Source organism: Cavia porcellus, unplaced genomic scaffold (assembly GCF_034190915.1).
Source record: "Cavia porcellus strain 051 isolate PalLab524CR breed Dunkin Hartley unplaced genomic scaffold, mCavPor4.1 scaffold_4, whole genome shotgun sequence".
NCBI lineage: Eukaryota > Metazoa > Chordata > Mammalia > Rodentia > Caviidae > Cavia > Cavia porcellus.
In genome coordinates, this window is record NW_026947487.1 from 72,154,569 (window position 1) to 72,182,399 (window position 27,831).

The following is a 27,831-nucleotide window of genomic DNA, read 5'->3' on the forward strand; positions in this document are numbered from 1 at the left end:
AGAAAGCTTTTACACATGAAAGCAAGAAATGGTATTTAGTAAGAGGAAGACCAGGTGAGTACGTTGTTGTAGAAGCAAAGTAAAGCAAATGTTTCAAAGAGGAGCAAGCAGTTGGGCCCAAAGCTGCTAAGAGAACAGAATGGAAAGAGTACAGTATTATCTTTGGATTTGGCAAAATGAAGGTTGCTTTTCTTACCAAGAAAGAACAAATTTGGTGGTGTGTAGCTTGAAGAAAAAAGTGAAGCAACAGTAAGAGAGTAACTATATATAACCCTTTGTAAAAAAAAAAAATTTTTTTTTTGGTCTTTTTGAGACAGGGTTTCTCTATGCAGTTCAGGCAGGCGTTGAGCTCACTTTGTAGCGCAGGCTGGTCTCCAACTCACAATGATCCTCCTGCCTCAGCCTCCCAAGTGCTGGGATTACAGGTGTGAGGCACCATGCCCAGCTTCAGAGAATTCTTCTAAAGGAGAATAAGATATGCTTTTTAGGAAGAGATTAAAAATGCTGAGAGCTATCAAAATGTTTCCTCTGCTGATGAGAACTGTTTAGAGAAAAGGGGAAACCAATGTTACAGGGGAAAGAGGTGATTATTGGAACTCAGTCCTTCACTGAAGGAGAAGAAATGAGATTTGGAGTACAATCATAAGGACTGACCCTAGAGAGTTGTAAATTTGGTTTGTTCATGGTAATAAAAGGCAGACAGCAAGAGTATAGATGTGTTTGTGGTAGATCCGCGAGGCAGGAGACTACAGGCAGTCTTCTGTGATTGCCACTGAGAAGTAAAATTCTTGGACGGTGCTGTCATATTTTATAGAACTAAGCTATGTTCTTATCTCTACTACACTGATGTTCGTGTTTCCAGACAGCAAAGGTGGTGAGAGAAAAGAAGGACTAGAATCCTAAATTAGTTGTTTACTTTTTAAAAATAATGAAATTCAGATTTTGCAAGTGGGTCAAGAAGATAATTCAAAGGGAAAAGAGCAGTCTTTCAGCAAATGGTACTGGAACAACTGGAGACCCCCACACAAAGGAATGAAGTAGGGCCCAGACCTCACGTCATACATGAAAATCAACTCAAATGGATCAAAGACCTCAATGTAAGAGCTGAAAGTGTAAATCTCTTAAAACACAGATGTTACCCTCCATGATCTTGGAACAGGCAACAGTTTCTTACATATAACATCAGATCTTAAACACAAGAAAATATTAATTGGCTTTCACCACACTTAATAATTTATGTGCTCCAAAAGATAGTGTTAGGAAAAAACAGATGAACTATAGAATATGAAAACAATGCAAATCATATATCTGATAAGAGGTTTATATTGTCCACGGTAACATAATAAAAAGACAACTCAGTTTTAAAATGCACCAAGAATTTGAAAAGCTGTTTCTCCAAAAAAATTTTACACAAATGGTAATTAAAGATATGAAAAGATACTCAACATCATTAATCATTAGGGAAATATAAATTAAAGCCACAATAAGATATACATTATATCCTATTGGATAGTTATAATAAAAATATAAATAATAGCAACATTGGCAAGGATGCAGAGAAACTGGAATCATCATACAATGCTGGGTAGAAATGAGAATCAGAGTAGATGTTTGTTTTTACTCAAAAAGCAGAATACAGAGTTAGGAAGACCCACTAATTCTACTCCTAGTTATATACTCAAGAGAATTAAAACACATATCTACCCAAAATGTGTGGCTTATATTTAGATGTCCCCCAAAGCCTCATGTACTCACTCAATACATAGGGCTTTTGGCAGCTGCTTAGATTATGGAGGCATGCTTCCTGATTAAACTGGATTAGCCCACTGATTGGTTTGGCACAGTTCTGAGTGTGGCTAAATGGATTTATTCAAGACAGAAGACCCACCTTGGGTGTAAGTGGCATCAACAAATAGACTTGGGGCTGGGGATTTAGCTCAGCGACTTAAGCACCTGCCTTGCAAGCAGGCAGGCATGAGTTCGATCCCTGGAACCGATAAAAAAAGAAAACAAACAAACAAAAAAAAACCCAATAAAAACAAATAGACTTGTAGTCTGGACAATAAAAACAGAGAGCCTCACTGCTTGCGGCTTCCTGTTTGTCTGTTACCCCATGGACTGTTTCTCCTCTGCTTTGCCCCTCTGGCGTGCTTTCCTGCCTTGGGGCCAGCTGACTATGGACTGAAACTTTTACAAACTGTGTGCGAAAATAAACTTTTTCTCTTTTAACTCACAGGTGTTAAGTATTTTGTCCCAGCAATGAGGGTAAGTAATTGAAGCAAATTTCTGTACAGAATGTTCATACTAGTACTATTTCTAATAGTCAGTACATCGAAGCAACTCAAATATCCAGGAACTAATGGATGGATAAAGAAAATGTAATATATACCTACAATGAAGTATTATTGGAAGTTAAAAAGCAGTAAAGTACTGATAATGAGGTCTGACCTAAATACAGTGTTTTAATAACAATTATTATTGTAAATGACATGTTGTCATTAATATCTGTAGTGGTTGACTGAGTGTGTCAACTTGTGGCATTTAGAAGCTTAATTAAATCGGTTTAGCAATTTTGACCCACCCTAGGCTGGCTCATTGCCTAGATGGTATAAAAGGGAACGAGGAAGGATGGATGAGATTCTGTTCTTAGGAGGAGCTCCTAAGAGCTTTGCCTTCAGCTTGGATGTTGTCTCCTGGTTTCTAGCGTAGACTCTGGCTGCTACCTTGGATCCTTCAGACTTCCAGCACAGACTCTTTAGCCTTCTGGTTGCAGACTCATCAGTCTGCTGGTATGGACTTTATGGGACACTGCTGTGAACTCCAGACCTTGGATTGAATCCTTTGGCCTCCGATGTGCAGACCCCTCTGCATACTTTCTAATCTGACTCTGTGGCTGACCATTGTAAGCCAAACTTGTAATTTTTTAAACCTTTGTATATCTTGGGTTATATCTGTTTCTCCAGTAAAACCCTGACTAACACAAATCTTAGTACCAGGAGTGGTCCTAGAGAAACAGAATTATAATAATGGCATTCTTTAATGGTGTTGGGGGTTCCTGGCATTGGCTCTACAATTTGGTGAGACCTGAAGACATCAAGGTCTCCCTTTCTATTTCTGTGGGGTACACTGATAATCTCTGGCATGAACTGTTTAAGCTAACATGCAGCACAGATCCATTTGATTGTCCTAATTCACCACTTGTAAGATGTCAGGAATTTAGTGACTCTACATAATAATTTTAAACATCTTTGACAGAATAGGAAATATAATGGTGCTAGATGGTTGGTCTTAGCCTCTCTGGAAAAACTAGTGAAGAAAAATTGCCATCTCCAGACACAGATAAGAAATTTAAAAGTTTCTAAGTGTGTCCTGAATGAAAATTTTGTCTCTCTTTTAACCACAAGGCTGAGATCGCAGAAACCCAAACCCAGTCTCTCATAATTCAATTGGCTAAACTACAATGTAAATTTAATGCTCAGCCTCGATATCTGAAACAAAGGTGAGGGCACTGATTAGGAAAGACTGGGATCCCATAAATTGGGATGGAGATGTGAGAGAGGATTCTGAGAAAGTTGAAGATACTGTGTTTCTAGATGCTAATGAAATTTTTTGCCAGAGGAAGAGATTTCTTCACCCACAGTGGCAGAAGCACCACTGCCTCTATTTTCTGTAGTGTTGGAGTCTGTTAGTATACCCAGAGAAGCTAATCTTGTGTTGACTAAGCAGGATAATGCTGCCATTCCTCAGGAGCCACACTCACCATGAATTTTTGCCTCTAGGCCATTTACCAGGCTCAAATCAAAGAAGGCTCCTAAGGATGAGATGCATAATGTGATCCATGAGGAGGCCTACTATACTCCCAAAGAATTTCTTGAGTTTTCTAACTCTTATAAGCTGAGGCCTAATGAGCAAGCATGGGAATGGATTTTACAAGTGTGGGATACTGGTGGCAAAAACATACACCTGACTCAGGCTGAGTTTGTTGACATGGGCCTATTAAGTAGGGATTCTGAATTTAATGTTGCAGCTCATGGAGCAAAGAAAGGTATTAAAAGTTTATTTGGCTGGTTGGCAGAAGTATAGATAAAAGACGGCCTATTGTGAATGAGTTAGAGATTCCTGATATTCCACGGTTTACTATTGATGAGGGGATTCCAAGGCTTGGGGAAATGGGAATGCTGGAGTGGAGCTGTTGTGTTAAACCTAATCCTCCATATTGGGATGATCCCCTTCACCAGAATCTTGAGAAACAGATTTGGAGGGGAGCACCAGCATCCTGAAGAGCTCTGTCATTGCACTTCTTTGTATGCCAGACCTTACAGTGGGGACCACAGTTACCAATTAGGAAATTTAAGGGCAACGAGCTTGATTGGATCCTGGAGTGGCAGAGATCAAGTGGAAGCACTTAATCACCAAAGGCAAAGTCCATGTACTTACTATAATGGACAACAGAAGCAGAACAATGACAGAATAATCTGACACATGCAGACTTATGGCATTGGCTCATTAGCCATGGTGTTCCCAGAAGGGACATACATAGGAAGCCTATAAAATTTTTTACTAGATTTATATAATTGAAAAAAATTTAAGGGCAAATGAATAGAAACTTACTTCAAATAGTGGTAACAGGGAATCACAACTCATTAACCAGTTTCCAAATTTAAGCCAGTTTACAAACCCTCAACCTACTAACACAGATCCTTTACCCTGCTGGGTGCTTCCACTGCTGACCTCGGGGCCTTCCCAGGGCAGATTGGAGAAACAGACTAGCATGAGTCACTCTTGTGAGCTCTAGGCTCTGGGTTGGACTTGTGGAGGACACTGTCATGGGCTCTAGGTTTTAGCTGGACTCATGCAGGTTATTGCATAGGATCTAGGCCTCAGCTGGATTTTCTAGGTCTTTAGTGTGAATGGATTTCTTGTACTTTCTATTTGACTCTTTGGAGGCTATCATAAAATAATACTATAAATTATGTGTCCTGTATTGTCTTGTTCTGCTTATAATCCCTGACTACAATATCCTTCAGAATATTCCTCCTTGAACACAGTTATCCTATCATTTTTTCTTTCTTTCTTTTTTCTTTTTGGAACCAGGAATCAAACTCAGAACCTTTTGCTTGCCAGGCAGGTGCTGTGCTGCTGAGCTATACCCCCGTCCCTAGTCTATCATTCTTGATATTTCAGGAGCAGTTTGCCTAAGTGCCTGCCTGGCAAGTGCTAGGTTGTGAGTTCAAGACCCAGAACCAAAAAAAAAAAAAAAAAAAAAAAAAAAGCAGCAGTTTGGGAAATCTCCTGTGTCTTTGGTTGTGCTGTCATGGTTGTCTCAATATCCTGAATTGAGTGAAAACGCTTACCTTTCATGGTTATTTTGACTTTGGGGAAAAGCCAGAAGTTGCACAGTGTCAGAGCCAGTGATTAAAGTGGATAAGATCATATTTTAACAAAATTTCCTTTCTGCTGGATGGCACTCAGAAGCAGCATTTACTGTATTTTTTTAAAATCATACTTTGTAAAGCCACTCAGTAAAGACAACTTCCAGAACTGCTTTAGAAAGTGGCAAGAACAATAAGTGTGTTTGAAGTGAGGGGGAGTATTCTGAGGAGGACCAGTAGCAATGTATTTTTTACTGCAATAAATATTTTAAATTTAAGTATTCACTGTATTTTTCAATCACCAAATGCACATACCACAAAATGAAGGAAACTGTAAGATACATATGAAAGTGAAAGAAGATAGCAAGACACATATTGCAGGCTACCCTGTATATGAAACAAGCATTAGAAGGAGCTGCATGGGAAAGATGACATTTAAATTCACCACTGGCAAAGTGGGAGAAGTCACTCCAGATACAGGAACAATGTTAGCAAAGACACAGAGGTATGAAGTCACTGGAATATATTCAAAACAATGCCCTTACATAAGGTAGCCTGAATATAGGATGAGAAAGTGCAGAAGGGCAAGTCAGGAAGTCAGGTTGGACTGAATCTCACCAATGCTCTGAACTTCAAGCAATGAAAAGTCCTCTTTGCTTTGATACTTTTTTATTAAGTCATGTTAAAACATGCCTCTATTCTATCTTGTTAACCACTGTAGTTTGTTTCATCTAATGGACTGTGAGACTCCTAAAGGTAGAATGTCACTTTAGTGCTCCCTGACTCCCCAAAGCCCAGTGCATAGCGTGCCTTACATAAAACATATCTAGTAAGAATTTTTTGACTTTGAATTACTAAAATAAATCTAGGTAAGACCATGGTAGTCTGGATACTCCCCAGTAGTCTATATGACACGAGAAATAATCCAAAGAAATACAATGCATTCTTTACCATTAACTTAGTAATTCTTTGATTTATCACTCATACTATAAACAGAATTAGAAAAAAAATTTTAAAAATTTACTTTGCAGTTTGGATCCCTGTGAAATGCCAAAATTTAAGTAGTCATAGCAATTCTACTGAGGGCTGATTTTGATAAATGGGTTGAAAATTACTTGTACTTTAATAATCGAAACGCTGACAGGGAGATCAGAGATTTTCATTTTAAAAAGAGATTGAAGCTAAATATGGAAAATATTTTCAATAGATATTTAGTTTATGTGAAACAGCTTATCTAAGACCTTGGGATATTTATCATGGCAGCTAATGGTGGTGCAAAAAATAAAGCTATTACAGAAATATACTAGGTATTTTTTTTCTAATCCAGCCTGGGAACTTGGGCTTTTTTCATATATATATATATATGAATGAAATAGTGGTTGTGTGTCAAATTCACAATATGCTTTAAACCCTTTTTCATTTGGGTGGAAGCTACTGCAACAGTCTGGCATGGTCAGCAGAACAACTATAATATATGGTAAAACTTCAAATTATACTGCACATGATACAGTTATGAATCTGGTAGCTAAGTAACCTACTTTCACTTCAGCTTCACTAGTTAAAAAAATCCTGAAACTTGGCTCCAAACAGCAGAGAGTAAAACGCTACAGGGAACACACACTTGTTCAGGAAGTAATTGGAGTGCCCTTTATGAAGTACAAACACAGGATAGTTATGTCTGCTATATTTTGCTCCCTGGGCTTCAGAAATGAAGAAAGCCATGTTTAATATAATAGCAGGAGCTAACAGATTAGATAGTTTGAAGGGCAGTGGGTACAGTTAATGTTGAATATTCATTATTCATAATGTCGAAAGTTTGATTCTTATGAAATATATTACTGTAATGCATTACTAAATGTGAAGTGTTCTTTATTGGGCAAACATTGCAAGGTAGAAAATTTCTGTCTCAATCCTGGCAGGATGCAGTGAGTTTCTCCTACATAAATAACCAGCAGTTTACAAAACAAGGGTAATCCAATGCTTCTGAGATTAAGTGCGGACATTTTTTTTTTTCCTGTACTTGGAATCAGATTCAGAACCTTGTGCTTGCCAGGCAGGCATTGTGCCACTATGTTATTTCCCCGGCCAAAGTGGGTACACTGGGAGGGCACAGCTGTCCTGACTTCTGTCCATCTCTGAGAGCGTGCACAATAGGGTTTTCTTGGTTTAGTACCCTGCCAAGGACTACAAGAGAAAAAACTGACACACAAAAATTCCCTTAGAGTTGGATCTCAGTCTTGGACAGGTTTATATCAGCTAGATGAAGACCCTTGTTAGTCAGGTGGTGAGACTTATAAATCCAAACCAGGAACACACAACAGCACAACAATGACAGCTATAGCAGGCAGTGAGATTTAAATCCCAATCAGGAACACACAACATTACAATGATAACAACTATTATAAGAAGCAACAAAATATATGTTTCCTGCTACCGCTGTGGATGCCAAGGATGTGTAAGACACAGTCCTCTGCTTCAGAGCCTTACAATTGGATTTGAGAAAAACTTATACACATGCAAAAGTGTAAAGTAATATGAGGTAGAAGACTGGCGGGAAATAATTGTAAGATAATCAGAACATCTATATTTAGTCTTAGCCTGTCAACCATATATATAATCTTGGGTAATTCAGCTAACTTGGTAGACATCTAGAAATAAATAACTACCTTAGAATTACAGGTTTTTTTTTTTAATCCAAGGTCACTCTTCAGACCTAAAGTTCTCTCTTTGTACAAGGCTACCTGATAAAACTGAGATAGCCAAAAAGAGTAACTATAATTCTTAGAGCAAATGCTAGGATAAAATTTAACATGATTTGGTCTTAAAGAAAACATCTAGAACAAAGAAAATTCCAGAAAGTGTATGTTATGTGTTGGCTACAGGAATGAGAGGAAGGGAAGCCCAGTGCTGTGGGTTGGATCTGGAATGCCTACCAAAGGTTCATGTAAACTACCACTGTTCAATCATTGATTGCCACTGGGGTGCTATTAGGAGGTAGTGGAACCTTCATAAGAGCACTAAGAGCAAGAAGTGAGGTCATTGTGGTTGTGTCCTTCAAGGGGATACTGTGACCCTGACCCTTTCATTCTCTTTGAGGTGAGCAGACCTCCTCTGCCATGTGCTACCTGCTAAGATACACAGTGCCACTACAGGGTGCTCAATTAAGCCTTTCTTCCTTGTAGGTTGACTATCCCAGGTATCCTGTCCCAGTGATGGAGAGCTGGCTGACACATGCAGAACTGGGGGAAGGCAGCTGGAAAGGAAGGCAGAAGACAAGGGGTGTCTCATAGGCTAGCTCAAACAAGCTGCAAAACTGACTGAGCAGGACTGAGATATTTTAAACTCCAAAGTCTGCAAAGGTGGTAAGGGCTAGTGGAATTATAGGTCCAAATGTAGAGCATGAGATTTTTAGAGAGGTACTTGACTCTGAGCTTTCTGAGGGACAGAGAAGCCATGCCTGCTAGTTGGAGTGAATGAGGAGTAACCCTCTATAGAAAATTTGGGAGAGGAGCAATAGATTAGAAGCCATCAGATAAGGTTAGGAGCTGAAGACGGAGGAGACATGGGAATAACTTATGTGGAGAAAATAAATCTGGACTGGTGAAATAGAGAAAATAAAGCAATCATCTAACCACAAGATAGTGGAGGCCTAAATTAGGGTTGAAACTATGAGGGGGAAAAACAGGGAAAGAGATGCTGAAGACACTGCGAAGGAAATACAAGATTTGGTGACTGCGATAGAAAAGGTTGTGTCTGGTAGTTAAGAGAATGAAATACACAGCAGAGTTAAGCGAAAAAGAGGAGAATATGAATTTTTGTTGGGGAACACTGAGTTAAAGTAAATGCAGAAGTGGAAATTTTCTGGCAGGCACTAGACCCCTAGGACTGGGTGGAGGTCAAAGATGTTGATTTGAGAATTACCATTCTGTGACACTAATCATATTAACCATGGTAGGCACAGCAGGCAGAAGGGAGTAGGCAACCACGGAAGGAGAGTGGAGGGCACTGAGTCTGGGGAGAACTGGAAAGAGGGGAAACATCACAGCAGGAGGAAATAAGGCAGCAAACAGAGGCACGTTTCAACAATCTAAGTAGTGCAATACATTCAGCATGAGGAAAAACATCTTTTAATTAAGAAGTGGAAAGTGTATAAAATATATTTCAGTGTGCATGCATACAAATAAGTCTGGGAGAATATACAACCAAAGTTACAGTAGCAGTTACTGTTAGCTCTAGGGGAGACAAGTGTGAACCAGAATTGTGGGGCCAGGGAGTGAATGCGAAATTTAGCTTTATCAGTGAAGCTTTAAATTTTTAAAGAGTGTATGCCATAAGTGATTAAAACACACTGACAAAAGGGAAGAAAAAGATCAGAAAGCACTTTTAGACTGTAACAACTGCTTCAGCCAGAGCATACTCTTCCAAAGGCTTATTTTTTAATACACATTGAAAAGTGATTTAGTTTCCTTCATTTATCTATCAAATTAAGAATGTCTGTGACATAAGTAAGGGATGCTGCCTTTGGTTCCATATTGTTCCCCATAATTATATTAGGCAAACAACTGGCATTGTGATACCTATTTATTCCCATTACAGAAAATGAAAGCATTTTAAATGTTCATTATGTAATCTCTTTATGTAACAGTCAATTATAAAGCTTTAATTGTCTAAGTATTTATAGGAAAGGAGATCATCAACTTCTGTTGACACACAGACCTAATGACACTAGGTAAGTCATCCTAGGGTGTGTGTGAGTGACAGAGAGAGGGCAGGGAGACAGAGACAGACAGACAGACAGACAAAAAGACTCACGTACTATATTTTATTTCCAAGTCTTCCTGAAATACTGATCACTAACTTTTGGTTATAGCACAGGACACTACAAGATAGAATCCTTCCAGGATGACACAACAAGAGTTTTTCTCCCCCTTTTCTCTCTTCTTCCTCATGAACCACCTTTTGGGATGATCTGACCTTTATATTTCACCACCATGATGTTATATTAGAAGAAAAACATAAAGGACCAAATTCTCTTAAAATATAATACACACACTACTCTCTGCACAAAACATTTTTCATAACAATGGTGGTATTTTAGTACTTTACAATCACGAGACATTCTTGTGAAAGTATATCCATTCCTCCTCACCAGAACATTTTTTTTTAATGGTAAGACTGAATCCAGGTATTTGTATTTGAAAATAATATCAGTGAGGTTTAGTTTACATATAATAAACCCCATCTATTAAGTATAAAATTCAATGAATTTTTAGTAACTTCACCAAGTGGTGTAACTATCACTGTAAATCATTTTTGGGACATTTTCATTCTCACAAAGGAACAAACACCGGCCAAAGGAACAAACAGTGGCTATAGAAATGGTTATCTGTGCCTTTCTACCATAATCTCATTTCTTGGTTTATATCTCAGCAATAAAAATTCATGCTGGGGATTTAGCTCAGTGGCATAAGCATTTGCCTGGCAAGTGTGAGGTTGAGAGTTCGATCCCTGGTACAAAAAACAACAAACAAACAAACAAACAAAAAACACAAATTCATTCTCCAAAGATGAAGTTCTTTTCTTACTACCTTAAGGAGCAGGACTCTTTCTTCTCCATTTTCTGATATGATACATTAAAAGTGATGCAGAAAGATCTCTCAGGCCATTTACATTTAATTCTAGTTTCCATACACCAACCTCATCTAATCACGGACCTACTTTTTGCTCCTATAAACTGTCTTTTCTAGACATGTCACACTGGTGGAATCACTTAATACATGATCTGTCAGTCTGTATCCTGACTTATAGAATGAAACTAGAGGTTTTCTTTGGTCCTACAGAATGTTACATGTTTAAGGAGATATATTATCTTTGAGTAAACATTATAATGAATACAGTTTAACATGTAAAAATCAAAAAATTCACCTTCTCTAAGTTCTAAAATTTAAAAATAGCAAAATTAGTATTGTAACACAGTGCTAGAAACACATCAAAGGTAATGTATCTATTTCACTTGTTGATACACAGCAAAAAGCTATCTTTGAAACTTCAAATGGTTTCTTTTTTAAAAATTTTTTTTATTTTAAAGAGATTAAGATAAAAGAGGACATAAAGCAGATCAGAACAGAACAATTTACACAACACAGTATTTCACTACAAGACAACCCGATACAACAGTAGATTCCATAATGTCTCTTTCCTTGGTTGAGCATACCTTCATACACAATAGTATCAAACATAACAAAATAGTATAAAGATTAAGGAGAATGAAAGTATTACAGGGCATTCAGAACCAAATAACAGAAAATGAACAATGGTTACTATATTTTCTCAATGACCATAAAAAATTTGTTTATACTACCACACAGAATAAAATCCAGTAAGACACAACATGATAGAAACAATGGAAACAGAAGAACAAAAGTACCGTAGGTTTTCAAAATAAGATGATATTAAATCAGCACTGGCTATTATAATGTCTTGTTTTCTTCAAAATAGCTGTTTATACTATCACAGATAATAAAATCAAACAACCTAGGATAAAACCATTCCAATTAATGAATGGAAATATTATAAGGCTTCAAAGCAATGTAATTGGAAATCATGATTACCATCAACTTTTAAGTACTCTTCATTTCTTACCCTGGGGAGGCTATATGGTATTTATACATGTGAGTTGGATTTATTTCACTAATGAGATTGTCTCAAGCTGCATCCATTTATTTATAAATATCTCAATGTGATCATTCTTTATAGCTGAGTAGTACTCCATTGGATAAAAAATACCACAACTTTTTTTATCCATTCTTCAGTTGTTGGATACTTAGGTTGTTTCCAAGATCTGGCTATTACAAATTGTGCTGCTATAAACATGGGTGCACATATATCACTGTGGTATGAGGTTTTCAGTTCTTCTGGGAATATGCCTAGAAGCGAAATAGCTGGATCAAAAGGGACTTCCAATCCCAGCTTTTTGAGAAATACCCACACTGACCTCCACAATGGTTGCATCAGTCTACACTCCCCTCAACAGGGCAGGAGAGTTCCTTTTCCCCACAGCCTCTCCACCATTTGTCGTTGGTAGTTTTCTTGATCCTGGTCATTCTTTCTGGAGTGAGATGGAATCTCAGTGTGGTTTTAATTTGCATTTCTCTAATGAGTGATGATGATGAACATTTTTTCATGTATTTATTTATCATTTGTATTTCTTCATCTGTGAACTGTGTATTCATCTCAGATGCCCATTTTTGGATTGGGTCTTTGAATTTTGGGGGTCTGATTTTTTAAAATTCTTTATATGTTTTAGACAGAAGTTCTTTGTCTGAGGGACAGTTCACTAAGATTTTTTCCAAGTTTGTGGGTTTTCTTTTCACTATGCTGGAGATTTCTGTTGACATGCAGAAACTTTTTAACAAGATGTGATCCCAGTTATTGATTCTGGGAAGTATTTCCCGTGTGGTTTGATTCCTGTTCACCAATTCTCTACCTACCCCTATGTCTTCAAGATTTTTATCCAATTTGTCTTTCAACAGATTTAGTGTTTCTGTTTTAACATTCAGATCTTTGATTCATTTAGATTTTAGATTAGTACATGGTGATAGGCATGGGTCTAGTTTTGGTTTTCGGCATATGGAGAGCCAGTTTTTCCAGCACCATTTATTAAAGAGACTGTCCTTCCAGTGAATGTATGGCCCCTTTATCAAAGATGTGGTTCAGTGTGTTTGTATCTTCTAATCTATTCCATTGATCTTCAGATCTGTTTTTATTTCAGTAACAAGTTTATTTTATTACAGTTGCTTTGTAGTATAACTTTAAGTCGGGGATTGTGATGCCTCCTGCCTTGCTTTTGCTGCTTAGAATTGTCTTTGCTATTCTAGGTCTGGTTCAGGATGAATTTTAGGAGTGATTTCTCTAGATCTATGAGGTATGTTGATGGTATTTTCACTGGGATTGCATTAAGTCTGTATAACAGTTTTGGGAGAATGGCCATTTTTCACAAGATTTATTCTTCATATCCATGAACAAAGGATGTCTTTCCATTTTCTGAGATCCTCTTTGATTTCTTTTTGCAGTGCATTATAATTTTCCCTGTAGAGATCTTTTACTTCTTTGATGAGATTAATTCCTAAATATTTCATATTTTGGGATGCTAGTGTGAAGGATGTGGCTTCTCTTACTTCCCTCTCTGTGATTTTGTTAGTGTATAGGCATGCTATTGATTTTTGAGTATTCATTTTGTATCCAACTATATTGCTGAATTTATTTATTATATCTATGAGACTTTTTTTTTTTTTTGAGACTTTTTTTTTTAAAGCCAGTCAAATTTAGCAGTGGGGGGGGTGGTATACCAACTTTAGTGACACTAATGTTAATAAGTTCTGATAATCCACTGCCATCGGACCAGCCATCTACGAGACTTTTAATGGAGTTTTGGGGGTCTTCTATGTACAGTATCATGTTATCTGCAAATAATGGTAATTTAATTTTCTCTTTTCCTATCTTCACCCCGTTTATTTCTCTCTCTTGTCTAATTGCTCTGGCTAGAACTTCCAATACTATGTTGAATAGGAGCGGTGATAAGCAATATCCTTGTCTTGTGCCTGATTTTAAGGTAAAGGCATTCAGTTTTTGGCCACTTAATATGATGATGGCTGTTGGTTTGTCATAGACAGCCTTTATTATATTGAGGTAAAGACCATCTATTCCAGTTTTCTGTAAGATTCTTATCATGAATGAATGTTAGACCTTATCAAAGGTTTTTTCTGCATCTATAGAAATGATCATGTGATTCTTACTTTTGGCTTTATTGATATGGTAGATTACATTTACTGATTTACATATGTTGAACTATCCCTGCATGCCTGGGATGAATCCCACTTGGTCATGGTGTATAATCTTCTTGATGATTTGCTATATCCTGTTTGCCAATATGTTATTGAGGATTTTTGCTTCTGTGTTCATTAGGGAGATTGGCCTGTAGTTCTCTTTTTTAGTTGGGTCTTTCTCAGGTTTTGGTACTAGAGTGATATTTGCTTCCAGAAATGACTTAGGAAGAATTACTTCCCTTTCAATTTCATTGAAGAGTTTGAGGAGTGTCACCATTAAGTTTTCTTTCTATTTCTTGTAGAATTCCGCAGCGAATCCATCTGGTCTGGGCTCTTCTTTGTAGATAAGGATTTAATTACACTTTCAATTTAATTAATAGAAATTGGGTTATTTAGCAGTTTTACATCTCCTTGACCCAGCTTTGGTACTTCATATGTTTCTAGGAATCTGTCCATTTCCTCTGTGTTATCAAACCTATGAGAGCAGAGGTTTTTGAAGTCAGTGTTGATTATCTTCTGCATTTCCACAGGGTCTGAGAAGAATGTATACTCTGATGTTGTTGGATGGAACACTCTTTATATTTCCAACAAGTTCATTTGTTCATGGGTGTGATTCAGTTCTGTTATTTCTTTGCTGATTTTCTGTCTGGTTGATCTGTCCCTTGGTGTCAATGGTGTGTTAAGATCTCCTGTTACAATTGTATTATTGCTTATTTGATTTTTCATTTCTATTAATACTTGCTTTGTATAACTGGGTGCTCTGGAATTTGGTGCATATATATTTAAGATTGTTATCTCTTCCTCTTGAAATTTTCCCCTAGCCTGTATGTAGTGATCTTTTTTATCTCTTAGGATCATTCTTGGTTTGAAGTTCACATTGTCTGCAAACAGAATAGCTACCTCCACTTTTTTTTCAGTTCCTGTTGCATGAAGTATTGTTTTCTATCCTTTGACTTTCAGTCTGTGAGTTTCCTTTTGGTTTAGATGGGTTTCTTGTGGACAGCATATGATTGGATGCTGTTTCTTGATCCATTCTGCCAGTCTATTTCTTTTAATTGGTGAATAGAGACCACTTACATTATTGGTTATAACTGTTATATGTTGGTTTACTGTTGACATGTTATCTTTTTGCTGTTGCATCTTTATCTTTCCATTTTGTTTAATTGCTGCCTTGCTTAGTGGTTTTTTTCCTATGTGTATCTAAACTGTGTTTCAGGATTCTTTGCAGGGTTGGCTTGGTGATCTTGAAGTTTTTCAGCTTTCTTTGTCATGGAAGTATCTTATTTCTGCATGCATTTTGAAGGACAGTTTTTCAGGGTACATCAGTCTAGGTTGGAAAGCATTTTCCTTTAGGATCTGAAATACTTCACTCCATGCTCTTCTTGACTTCATTGTTTGTGTTGAGAAGTCAGCTGTGATTCTGGTAGGTTTTCCTTTATAGGTGATCTGTCTCTTCTCTCTAAGAGCTTTTAATATTCTATTCTTATGTTGGATTTGTGGGATGGTGATTATTATATGTCTGGGTCAGGTATTACTTCTGTAAATAGCCTCTTGATATCATTTGTATTGTCCCCTTCTTTTTCATTTATCCCTATCTCAATCTTTTGTTTTCTTTGCATCATCTTGCAGCTGTTGAATTGTGATTTCCTGATTCCTTGCATCTTTCATGTTCACTAGCTGCAAACTTGTCTTTGAGATCTGAAATTGTATCTTCACTTTCACTGAGGCAGTTTTGACAATTTTCAATGGAGTTTTTTATTTCCTGTATATCTCTCTGAATCTGCTCTGTATATTCTGTTTGTTTCTTACATCATTCACTGAGGGATTTTATTTTTTTGTTTTGCTCTTCTAATTTTTTAATTGTGTCTTCTTTACATGTGTTCAGCATCTCTTTCATTGCTTTTATCATTTGTTCTTTTACCTGGGAGATTATTTCTAGTTTGAATTCCTTTAACGCTTCCCAGAGTTGCTTCTTTATTTCAGTTGCTATCTTTTCAGGTATTTCAGGTATATGGCATATATTTTCTTCTATGTACATGGCTCCTAAGTTTTCTTGGTATGGGCCGGAGGTTTGAGATTGCATTTTGATCCCTTTTTTTTGGGTCATTTTCCTGCATTTCCGTGTTTTAAGTGTTGTTCCAAGGCTTCCCCTGGGTGTGTTGGAAATCATCTCCTGTGCCCCTGGCTCCTGGGACTGAATGGAGGTTGCTGAGCATGGTCCAGTCAGGCCCACAGGACCTCTCGTGCTACCTTCAGTGTTCCAGGTAGCTGGGTGGGCACCTAACCACTGTGAATGATGTCCCAAAGCTCTCCCTGGGCAAGGACCAATGTGCTGAACTCACTTTACATGCCCTCAACTCCCCTGATTGAAGAAGGTGACTGGGTATAATCTAGTTGGGTTTCAAAACCTCCCTAGCCTAGTCTAGTGTGGCTAAAAGCTGGGCAGGTCCTTGATTACTGGGAGAGATGATTTTAAACTCTTCCAGGACTCTGGCTGTGTGCAGGAACTCACCTCCAGCAATGCAGTTCCCTGGATTGAAAGAAGGTCACTGGGCGTGGCCCAGGCAGGCCAGAAACCTACAGAGCCCAGTCTAGTGTAGCTGGAAGCTGGGCTGGCCCTTGACCACTGGGAGCGATGATGATCTTAAACTCTCCTGGGGCTTGGGATGTGAGCAGGAACTCTCTCAACTTCAAATCATTTCAGCATTTCAAACTCTGATATATAATATAGAGCTTTTACTTTCCTTTTAAGGATAGATATGTAACTTTTTCTTCTGAAATGTTCCTTCTTAACATACTAGGTAATATCTACAGTTCAATTTTTGTAATAGTGTCTCCCAACATTTTTAAAAGGATTCAGATAAGAGTTTCTTGGTTGGTGAGGACCAGAAGGTTCAAGCTTTGCTTAAGGGGTGCACCTGTCTAAGAGAAACCTCATTTCTGCCAGGGCCTCACAAATCAGCAAACTTGTAAGTTGCTATTTACACTGGGAAAGACAGGCATGCATGCCATCAAAACTTGTATATTGGGTTAAAACTATGCTGTTCAGTCTATTACGAATGTCACTAATGAGCACTCTTTTATTACCCCCCACCCCTGCCAAAATTTTTCACCGATATAGCTAATACTAGTTCAATGAAATGAAAATGTAGCTAAGCACTTTGGTCTTTAGCTCTGAATTCAATACAAAATAGATCATTCTACTGAACTCTACCATATAAAATATCATTCTTTCTTAAGCTTTATGAGAGAAAAGGACTTAGTGAGATTAAAAAATGATCTTTGTTTATATGATTATATTCTTAATGCCAATTTTAAGTATTTACATAATATAAGAAATAAGTTATTCATCAAATATTACTTTAAGATAAAAGTCACCTAAAAGTAATACCCAACTTCTGTTTGAATTCTAAAAATGTCACATTTAAAATGTTATTCCTTTAATTTTACTTTTCTAGCCATTGAAGAATAGAAAAATAATCAATACTTGGTGATAATAATTCATATTTTCATTATAGCTTAAGAAGAAATGCGACTATATATAGGGTTTGAAACAAAAAAGATCAAAGTGAGTCACAGTGGGGGAAAAATGGTCCAACACATACAATTCAAAATTATACAGAAAACAAGTCGTTGGTCAAAAATGACTTCTCTAGTGTCAGGACTCAACATATACTTCACTGTTAAAAAAGTCACAGGGCACTTCATTATTCGAAAACTTCAGTACTAAGAGTTCTTTCTTTCCCCAACATATCTGTGTTTTAAACTGATACAGTAACTAATACCAACCCCTTAAGTGTAAATTTGTTACAATGATTTTAATAATTACAAACCAAATGATTTTGTTTACTTGTAAAATAAATTAGACTTGCTAGATCATAAACCAAACAAGAATAGATGTTGCTTTTTTCCTTTTTCAAAGAACAATTTAAAAAACTCAATAGTAGGAAAAGCCCAGATTTACCATTTTTGATAATTCCTTGAAAAAGGTTGATAAGCCAAGACAAATACCATATCCAAGAACAGCGGTAAGACAATGTGCCTAGTCCACAGTGCCAAGCTGTAAGACTGGAGCAACTGATAAGCTGTTAAGGAGAAATGTGAAAAGATTTAGGGAAAGTGGTGGTGTATTTTACAGAAACACATAAACTCTCTCTCACATTTATGCATTTTTAATTTAAAATGTATAAATTAATAACAGCTTGTTTTGGCAAATAATTGCAAATGAAAACACCTTCAGAAGTTTGCTTTTGCAGAAATTAAAACTGGCATAATAACTATTGTCACTTTAAAGATACATATGGTATTTAAAATCTATTTTTAGTTTGGATTAATGACTTCCAATTGTCTTTTGATAATTTGCCTTATACTTTATCTCTCAAGGAAGAAATTCAGAAGCTAAAAGTAAAAATTTTTTTGCACATATAATGTCCTGTGTGACGGTGGTAGCATGGCTTAGTATAGACAATGTGGTCCTACAGAAGTTTGCCTGGCTGTACTTCAAAAACTTGGAAAGTATATTTTATGATTTAGATCTAAAATGTCCCTTAAGAGTCTCATATCTGGAGGCAGGGCCCAGTCAAAGAGGACAGGTCACTGGAGGTTTGACCTGCAAGTACACACTCTTGTCCCAGCAGCTCCCCTCTGCCTTTTTTCTCTGCTTCCTGGCTGCCCTGCGGCAAACAGCTTCCCCCTGGCATGACCTTCTGCCATGTCCCAGTCTACATGGAGCCAACAAACATGGACGGAATTCTCTAGTAACAATGAGTAAAAACAAATCTCTTTTAAATTGACAGGGTCAGGTATTTTGTCCCAGGAGCAGGAAAGTGACTAACACAGTATATATGCAACTCATAAATACAATTATACATTTGTTGGAACTGGGCTATAGCACACTGGCTGAAAGAAAACAGTGGCTACAGCGATGGTTAACTGTGTCTTCCCACCATAATCTCATTCCTTGGTTTGTTTTTCAGAAATGCAAATTCATTCTCCAAACACAAGCCTCTTTTCTTACTACCTGTAGGAGCAGGAAACTTCCTTTATGTTCTGAAGAGATTCATAAAAGTGATGTAGAAACAAACATTTGAATTTTTCTTTTCATTATTATGCATAAGCCATTTCTAGCATTAATTCTTCAGAGTAAGACAGCTTCACTAGCTCCTGTCACCAGTTACTTGACAGTGGATTTTAAAACATTTTAGAAAATTTTAAAAATGCTTAGTATTTGGTATCTGTGTCCCTCATAGTTCCCTCAACCTTTCCTCATAGTCAGGGCTAATTCCCCTCAGTTATGACCTATCTCCCTCACGACCTTCTTGTGCTGTCTCTGCACAGCTCCCCTGTCTCTGGGTTTTCCCCTGGAAGACCTCGATCTCTGCTTCTTTCTCTGCCCTGTAAGCACACAGACATGCCTCCATTTCATTTATCACAGTATGTTTATTCCTCAACTAAGGAAGCAAACAAAGAAAAAGCCTCCAGCCTTTCTGGATCTTTCTGGATCTATTGCTCAAAGCAACAGCCTGTTCTCTCCCTTCAAGGGACACAGACTCCTCATTCTCCATGAATGACAGTAACTTAATGGAGACTGGTACTTTGAACTGACTGTCCCGACAGCCTCCCTACAGTCTCCCAACACCACTTACTGTTCGCTTTAATTCCCCCTTCTGCATTGTTGTCACAGAATCTTTTCTAAGATGTAAGTCTGTTTATATAATTTTCCTCTTTGTATTTTACAATACTTTTGAGATACAAACCCAAACTCCTTTATGTGGGATATAGTCTTTCAGATCTAACTGATTCAGTCTCTTAACCCATCTTTATCGTTTCTGTAATTTTTTGGGTAAGTGTCCTCTAAAGTTTCATGTATTAAAGGCCTTGTTGGAAGGTGGTAGAAGCTCTAGGTGCCTAGTGGAAGCAAGTGAGGTCACTGGGGTTGTATCCTTCAAGTGGGCACTGGGACACAATTCCTTCTCTTCCTCTCTGCCTCTGGTCACCATGAGGGGAGCAATTTCCCCATGGTGTTCCATCTCGCCACAGCACCAGGGCAAAGCCACTAATCAACCATGGACTGAAACCAAGAACCAGAATCAAGCTTTCCTCCTTAAACGTTGTTTCATTTCAGCTGTTTGTTACAGTCATGAAAGGTGGCCAAAGTATGTTCCTACCAACTACTTTCCACACACCAGGTATCAGGAAGTCGGTGCCTTGCTTGCTGTGCTCTCAACTCTCCTCACGGCCCTGACGTCCTCACTTGTTGCTTTTTCTCCCAGGAGCACTCTGACTTCTATAACCCTGTCCAATGAATTTCTACTTATCCTACAACCTTAGTTTAAAATCCTTCCTGACCCTCATGTGCCCACAGAGACCTGTCCCCTCTTTTTTCCTGCATGCTCCCCAAAAAGTGCACTTAAGTTTCTTAAAAAGAGCTCGTAGATCTTATTCATGATTTTATCAGCAGACTATCTCAGTATCTGGTACATACTAGGTATTTAGTAAATGCCTCTGTCATGATAACTGTGGAAGGTTTATTTCCCTTTCTTCTATCTCCCCAAGTGCAGTAGATACGTTTCTCCAATAAATGCTACAAACTATTAACAACGATTAATATCCCTTACAGGAACCAACACCACCCCTCTCTACACTCCTTTCCTCCCATGCTGCAGGCTGATGGAAGACTCATTTTCCTACGACACCGACTCTCCATGGTATCTGTCACCCTGCACTTACACAGGCTTTCTGTTACATGCAGGATGAAGCTGAGCTTCTGCCACCTCAGTTCTTTTACATGCACTGTACCTCTGCATACAAGATCTTGATTAATCACTACAGATTCTTCTCCTCCTTCCCCACTCACATCTCACCCCAGGCCTCCCTGACTTCTCAAACTAATGTGATCTTTGAGTCAGTCCATTATATTAACTGGATTCATAGTATTAACCCAGTTTCATAATACTATTTAGAGTTGAAATCTTTGTCCTCACAGGCATTTACTCTACTGTGCCTCTTCATAGTTTTCCTCGTTAAACTGTCAGGTTCATAAACACAGGCTTTTTTCACTGTAGCATTTCCTGTCAAGGCAGTTTTTAGAACCAGAGAATCACTGTTGAATATTGGTTCAATTAATAAAAGACTGAATGTAAAAATACTCCAGACTGACTTTCCAGGTCCTATATAATCTGGCCTCCCCTGATCTTTCCTGCCTCATTTCCAACAAATCTTAACTGGCCTATCTAAAATAGCCTGGTCTTCTTACTCTATTTAAATTATTTTCATTTTTTAAGATCCATACAAAATTCCAATTTTTCTACAAGGCAATCCAAAGTGGAAAGCTCTTTAACTATATTTTTACCTCAAGTCTTTAATGTCTTTAAATTTCCCTAGAGCTTCCCAATACTTAGACAGTAAATTCTGGAAAAGTCTATATGCTAGGAGCAAATAACGTTCAGGCCTCTCCATTCTTTAAGAAAATTACATGCTTTTTTTCAAGTATACCACAGAATTGTGCTCTCAGGTATAACGGATAGATTTATGGTTTAAAGGCAATATTCAAAATCAGTCTGTAAGACCTGGTTTGAATTACAACTGTGCTTTCCCCTTTAAATTGTAGATAGCATTTTCCACTGAATGTTCTATGAAAAGGCATCTTTCTATGAAAGATAGTCTATGAAAAGTAACTCTGAACACAGCATATTAAATAACGTATTCAAATTCATAAGTAAAACCATAAGTAATTCTTATTTTTTCTATAAGAATTGCTCAGATAATTCTCAAAACTGACAATAGATTTTTACCATTTTTACTGATCTACATACTCTACAGATTGTGGTAGACATGAGCAAACAAACCTAGACATGTGGGCCTGTATATGAGAGCAAACTGCATCATAAAGATAAAGGAAACTTGCCAACCTGGTTACCCACTTGGCACCACTGCGGTCTTCTGCTGAATTCATGGCATCCAAGCAAGGTTTCCTATGACTTAGCTGCAGGCTGATCTGAGGAACACCATCAGATATCTCTGGCTGCAGGACCTGGTAGACCTGAGTGAATCCCTCACTCTTGGACTCTGGGATCTAAAATACGAAATTGTAAGGGGGGGAAAAAAAGGCCGGGGAGTTGGAGATTATATATAGAGAAAAAAAAAGCATTTTAAAAATTAAGTTATCAAAGTGAGATCATTTATTCCAATTTATTGATAATCCAATGTATTAACACTTCAGAAAAAAATCAAATGAAATTTGGAACTTAAAATATATATAAAAATTATATAGCAAAAGGCTACAGAGGTATAGAGAACTGGAGATACCAAAATTTCAAGGGAAACTTTCAAACCATCCATGTCCTATACCCCACTCTGCGATTCTGTTGCAAGTCCTCCCAAAGCCCACCTCTTCTTAGAATATATAATAAGAGATGGTGATGTGTCACACTGGCAACCCTGGAAAAAGGAAAGAAGAAACAGTTGATAGGAGATGGGAAAAGTATGTGCTATTGTCTGGATCAGTAACGTCTCTCAAAGGCCCATGGATTAAGGCTTGGTCCTCAGCTTGGTGCTATTAAAAAGGATTGGGAACTTTCAAAAGGCAGGATCTAGGGCAACTTTAGGCCACTGGAGGTGAGTTCTTGAAAGCTGTGGATCCAGAAGTGAGCACCTTGCTCTTCTCTACACTCCTGCCATGAGCTGCTGCCTTCCTGCAGACTCAAAGCAATGGGACCAACAGAGCATGGACTAAATTCTCTAAACTGAGACTCAAAATAAACCTGCCTTCTTTTCAAATTAGTAATTTCAAGAACGTTGTTATAGTAATGGAAAGCTAACACAGGTTGAGGACCACTGAAATAAAGAATATCTATATCAGAAGATATGCAGAAAGATACACTGTCAACAAATAAAATACGTCTGGAGTTTGCTAATAGTTTCTAGTGTATCCCCCACCCAGGTGGAATCTCATGTTGCCTAGGTTGGCTTTAATCTTCAGGGTCAGGTGATCTTCCTGCTTTACCTTCTGAGTAGCTGCACCTACAGGCACCACCACACCGGGCTTGTAATCCTCTTTTGTATCACAAAGTGTGGTCTAGTAAACTTAACAGAGTAAATAGGAAAAGTAGTTCTTTTCTATCTCTGGCAAGACAGACAAAATGTGTCAAATGAATATCAGGTATACTAACTTCTCACACTATATCTTAAGTTTGTTCCCTCAAATCCCAAAATAGCTTCATGTGCTCTAATTTCAGATCAGAAAGGACAAGAATACAAACAATATTTTTTTTCTACAAAGTATAAGAAAGTTTGATTTCAGAATTACAAGGGGAAATTCAGACTCTAAAGTGTATTTACTACACTGGAAACTTTTTCTTATCTTGCACTTTTCTCACACTTGCCCTTATACCTAGAATGCCATCTTTTCTGAGATCAAACCCAAACTAAGATCAAATCCAAACCTAATTAATTTCCTTTGAGGTTCACATAACTCAACTGTACATGAAGTTCCTCTAATCTCAAATCCTACTAACCTTTCTCAATTCTGTATTTCTGCCACACACAGTAATAATCTGCCCCAATTACATGCTATTGCTTTCTCTCCCTTAGTTGCTCCATGTTTCCAGAGGTCATAGAGCTTCACCCAATCTTGAGATAGAGAGTAAAGCCCTTTCCTTCTTCCCCTTTATTCCCTTTCCTCTCCTTTTAAATGATATTATGATTTTTTCCCTTTTATCCATTAAGTCTAGCAAAGTTTTGGATCCATTAATAAATACTTATTGTCAATACACTTTTCAATAAAGAATTATTCCGAAGACATTCACTATCAAAGAAGCTACAATAGCAGATATTAAAAATACAAGGACAATTATGACCAGAAATATTTAATAAATTCATGTCTTTATAAGCATTACATAAAATATATAAATATATACAATTATTATTTAATTAAAAATAACAAAAACAGCATACATACAAAATGAACATAATTTGACATATAGTGTATGTGGCAAAATGAATTTATTGTTGTCATGAGAAATTTGTCCAGATCTGGTGACTGCCTATTAGTTGTCACAGCATTTATCTATAGGGTATTCATAAATTCATGAAAACCAAAGAAAGAAAACATTTGTAAAAAATTACAAAACATAAAAACATTTTTGTTACCCAATATCTTCCAAGATCAGTTTTTTCAATGAAAAAATTAATATATCTTAAACATGGAATGTTGCAGAATGGCGAACTTTGGCTTATTATGAATTATTTAATATTTATCATTTTTAGTTGTAAGAATACTTAAAACTTGGTAATGACCAAGAACGCCAAGATTATTTATTTTAAATGCCAAAGAACAGCAAAAGAATATGAAAAGTACAAATATACACTTTCATAAAGGGGATACTTTTGCATGTGATTATTTTCCTTAGGACTAGACATGAAAAATCAAGGAAACACTGAAAATGCAGTCGGATTTCAAGTCAGACAAAATATCTCATATTTAGACTAAGTATTGTCAGTACTAAAGCAAATGCAACAGTAGCTGGCATCATTTTATAGTCTTAAAATGAGGATCTGATATTTTAGGTTCAGAGATAATTTTGAAATTCTACATTTAACTCAGCAATTTATGTAAAAAATATTCTAGAGTACAAAAGATAATACACACTTTATTCTATTTGCATTAAAATAGCCTTTACAGTACAAATCACTTAGAACTCAGATATATCATCTAAATTTTGTCTAAGTGTATTTCTGTTATGAACTAATCTCTACAGAAATAACAGACATAAATAAAGTCCATAACCATGAACTTCAAATATGAACTATTTATACATCAAAGCAATATAAATAACTGAGCTTGTGAACAGAACATAAAAATACTGCTTGTATTTAGGAGAGAACAGAATTGTTAGGAAAAAAAGAAGCTCAGTTGCTGTTAGACCACTAGAACTATTAAATATATAGTCTGTTTGTATTTTAAAAGATTTCTTTTTTTTGAGACAGGCTCTTTTTCTGTAGCTCAGGCTGGCCTTGAACTTAAGGCAATCTGCCTGGCTCAGAGTGCTAGGATTACAGGCAAGTGCCACCATGCCCAGCTAAGGAATGCAAGTTTTTAAAGATAACTAATGGTATCTTCTTCAAGATGTACCTTGAAGACTATACATTTTTGCTACTGAAATTATAATTACAGAAAAAAGTAACAAGAACATGATAAAAATTCAAAACCTGATGTTTCATTTATGGAATTAGTTTTACTTCCAAAGCATTGACTTTAGGGAAAAAAAGTCAGCTGGAACTGAGGTTTTTTTTTTTTTAAACAAATGCATGATTTGAACCAAAATAAATTTACATAAACAAATAAATTTACTACTCTGCTTTGCACCATAGGCTTTGCTTTTATTTTTATGCTTTTGGGTGTTCACTTTAGGTTCTAGGTAGTTTGGTGGTCAGTACAGGCTGAGTCAAAGGTGGCACTTAAGGTCTTCTCCATCATCACTGAACTCTTGGTCAAGGCGCTGGATAAAAGTGGGCTTGTGATTAAAGTTGGTCTTGAAAGCAATGGCTCTCCTCTGAAGCTGGCTGTGGTTGTACCAACCAGCCCGACAGTGTGTGCTACTGAAATCTAGGGGTCAGAGTGCACTCAAACCAGTTAGCTGGTTCACGGTATCAGGAGTGCTTATGTTGAGAAGCACTGCTTTGCTAGGAAGAAACCCATAATGAGGCAAACTCCCTCCTTCATGGTTTTCTTCTGGTCCCATCTTCTTTTGTTGTCTGTGGCATACAAAGACATAATGAACACAGACCAGCTCTGAGGTCAGCAATGAGCCCAGAAAGCAAGAATCATTAGCAGCCACATAAGCTTCAGCCCAGCTCCACTGAGCAGAGATTCCAGAGAGTGCTAAGATCCTCTCTGTGATAAACACAGGGTCGGGCCTGGGAGACTCACTTGCAGCCTCCCTCATGATGAGGGGCTGTAGGAGGAAAACAGCTGAGGATTTTCTACTGAGTTATAACTGACTTTGCTCTCTTATTTTATTTATTTCTCTATCTAGTCTTTAATAGCTTTTGTCTAAGATAAAACCATAAAACCTTGTAAACTGTCTATAAATCTAAGAAGAAACCATATATGAATCTATAAAGAACACTTTGGTTTTAAGAATTCTGCCATTAGCTATGGAGACAAGAATCTAGGTATATGCTGTGTGATTTATTCATACAACTAAAATACAAACAATTCCAGGAATCTTCAACAGGGTTTATTCCATGCATGTCTTTGCAGGCATAGAATAGCAACTTGGTATTTGAGATGCCATGGGAATAGAAACAAAAACAAATGTCTTTTGAAGATGTAAAATTAGAAAATATTATCTTATATTCTGGTAATGCTGTGGGTAAAAATTAACATCTCTTGAGCACTTACTTTGTGCCAGGTATGGGTCCAGAGATTTTACATAAATTAACCCCTTTGACTCTTAGCATAGTCCAAGGAGGCAGGAATTACTATTATTGCTTCAAAGATGAGGAAAACTGAGGCACAGAGTTTGAATTATTTGTCCCATGAGTAAGTGGCCAAGATGCTGTGAACATGTAGGTGGGTTTCAGTACTGTGCTTAACCACCATTCTATACATTTGGTTACTTGTTAAAGGTCAGTCTTGCAAGGAGAAAAGCATTTTTCAGATGTGTGGCAGGTAATCGCCTACACTAAAGCCTATTTTTGGCATTGTCACTTAAAAACTTTTTCTTCATTCAGTTTATTTCTATGGCACATGCTAAGTCATTCTAGAAGCCTTAGGACAGGATATACCCTTTTTAAAATTATTACTAGGACAAAAATTTATATATTATAAATAACCAAATTACTTTTATAGTACATCTGTATAATGAGCCATTATTCATTCATTAAAATATCTACAAAGTTTTAAATAACACAGTGTAATATTTTGCTATGATACATAATACAGTATGAGCTTGCTTAGTAAATAAAGCCCATAAGGAGTTAGACGTATGTCTCCACTAACTAGGATCACCAAATTTAAAATACACATAAATCAATTCAAAGGGCAAATAAACTTTATGAACACTACAAATATTTTAAAAGTCTCATCTATTAATCATCATGAGGAATCCAGTATCAGAAAAATATTCCTGTGATAAAAGTTTGATTCACCTTGGTAAGTTTATGTGACTTAAAGGAGATAATAATATACCCCACATGTAATTTATGCTCTTCTGACACATAAATCTGTTCTGCTAGTGAACCATAGGTATAAAGTCTCTGAAAGAGCACACAGCAGGAAGGATCTGCCCTGAAGGACCCAGTAAGGGGAGGGCAGGTAGGACAGGAAGGCAGGGACTCATCTCCTGGACTGGAAAGTAGTCCTTCCACACCAGGAGGGTTTTCCAGTTATTATAAATGTCTTCCCAGAAAATCAATGTGCATGTGAATCAGCTGGAGGAAAAGGTAGAATAATTTAGTAAGGCATCATGGGATGGTTATTAGCAAGTAATTTGTTTAAAGTTTGAGCCTAAAACAGTAATGTTGAGGTCTTGGCAGACACCCTAAGCACTGTTCAGCTGTGGTGCTTACACTGTGAAGTCACACAACTCTGTGCTCTTTTTCTTGGTCTCCATATCCATCCATCACCAGGT

At 37.1% G+C, this 27,831-nt stretch overlaps 1 protein-coding gene across 2 annotated transcripts in view; it reads right to left on the reverse strand.

The window, feature by feature from the left end:
* The window catches only part of Fam13a (family with sequence similarity 13 member A), a 315,293-nt gene that overhangs the window by 93,633 nt on the left and 193,829 nt on the right, over nucleotides 1-27,831 (reverse strand). For both annotated transcript variants that reach the window (XM_063247270.1, XM_023564119.2), the window contains one exon: nucleotides 22,108-22,271. In XM_063247270.1, coding sequence (XP_063103340.1) covers nucleotides 22,108-22,271 — 164 coding nt within the window. The remainder of the gene's footprint in view (nucleotides 1-22,107; nucleotides 22,272-27,831) is intronic.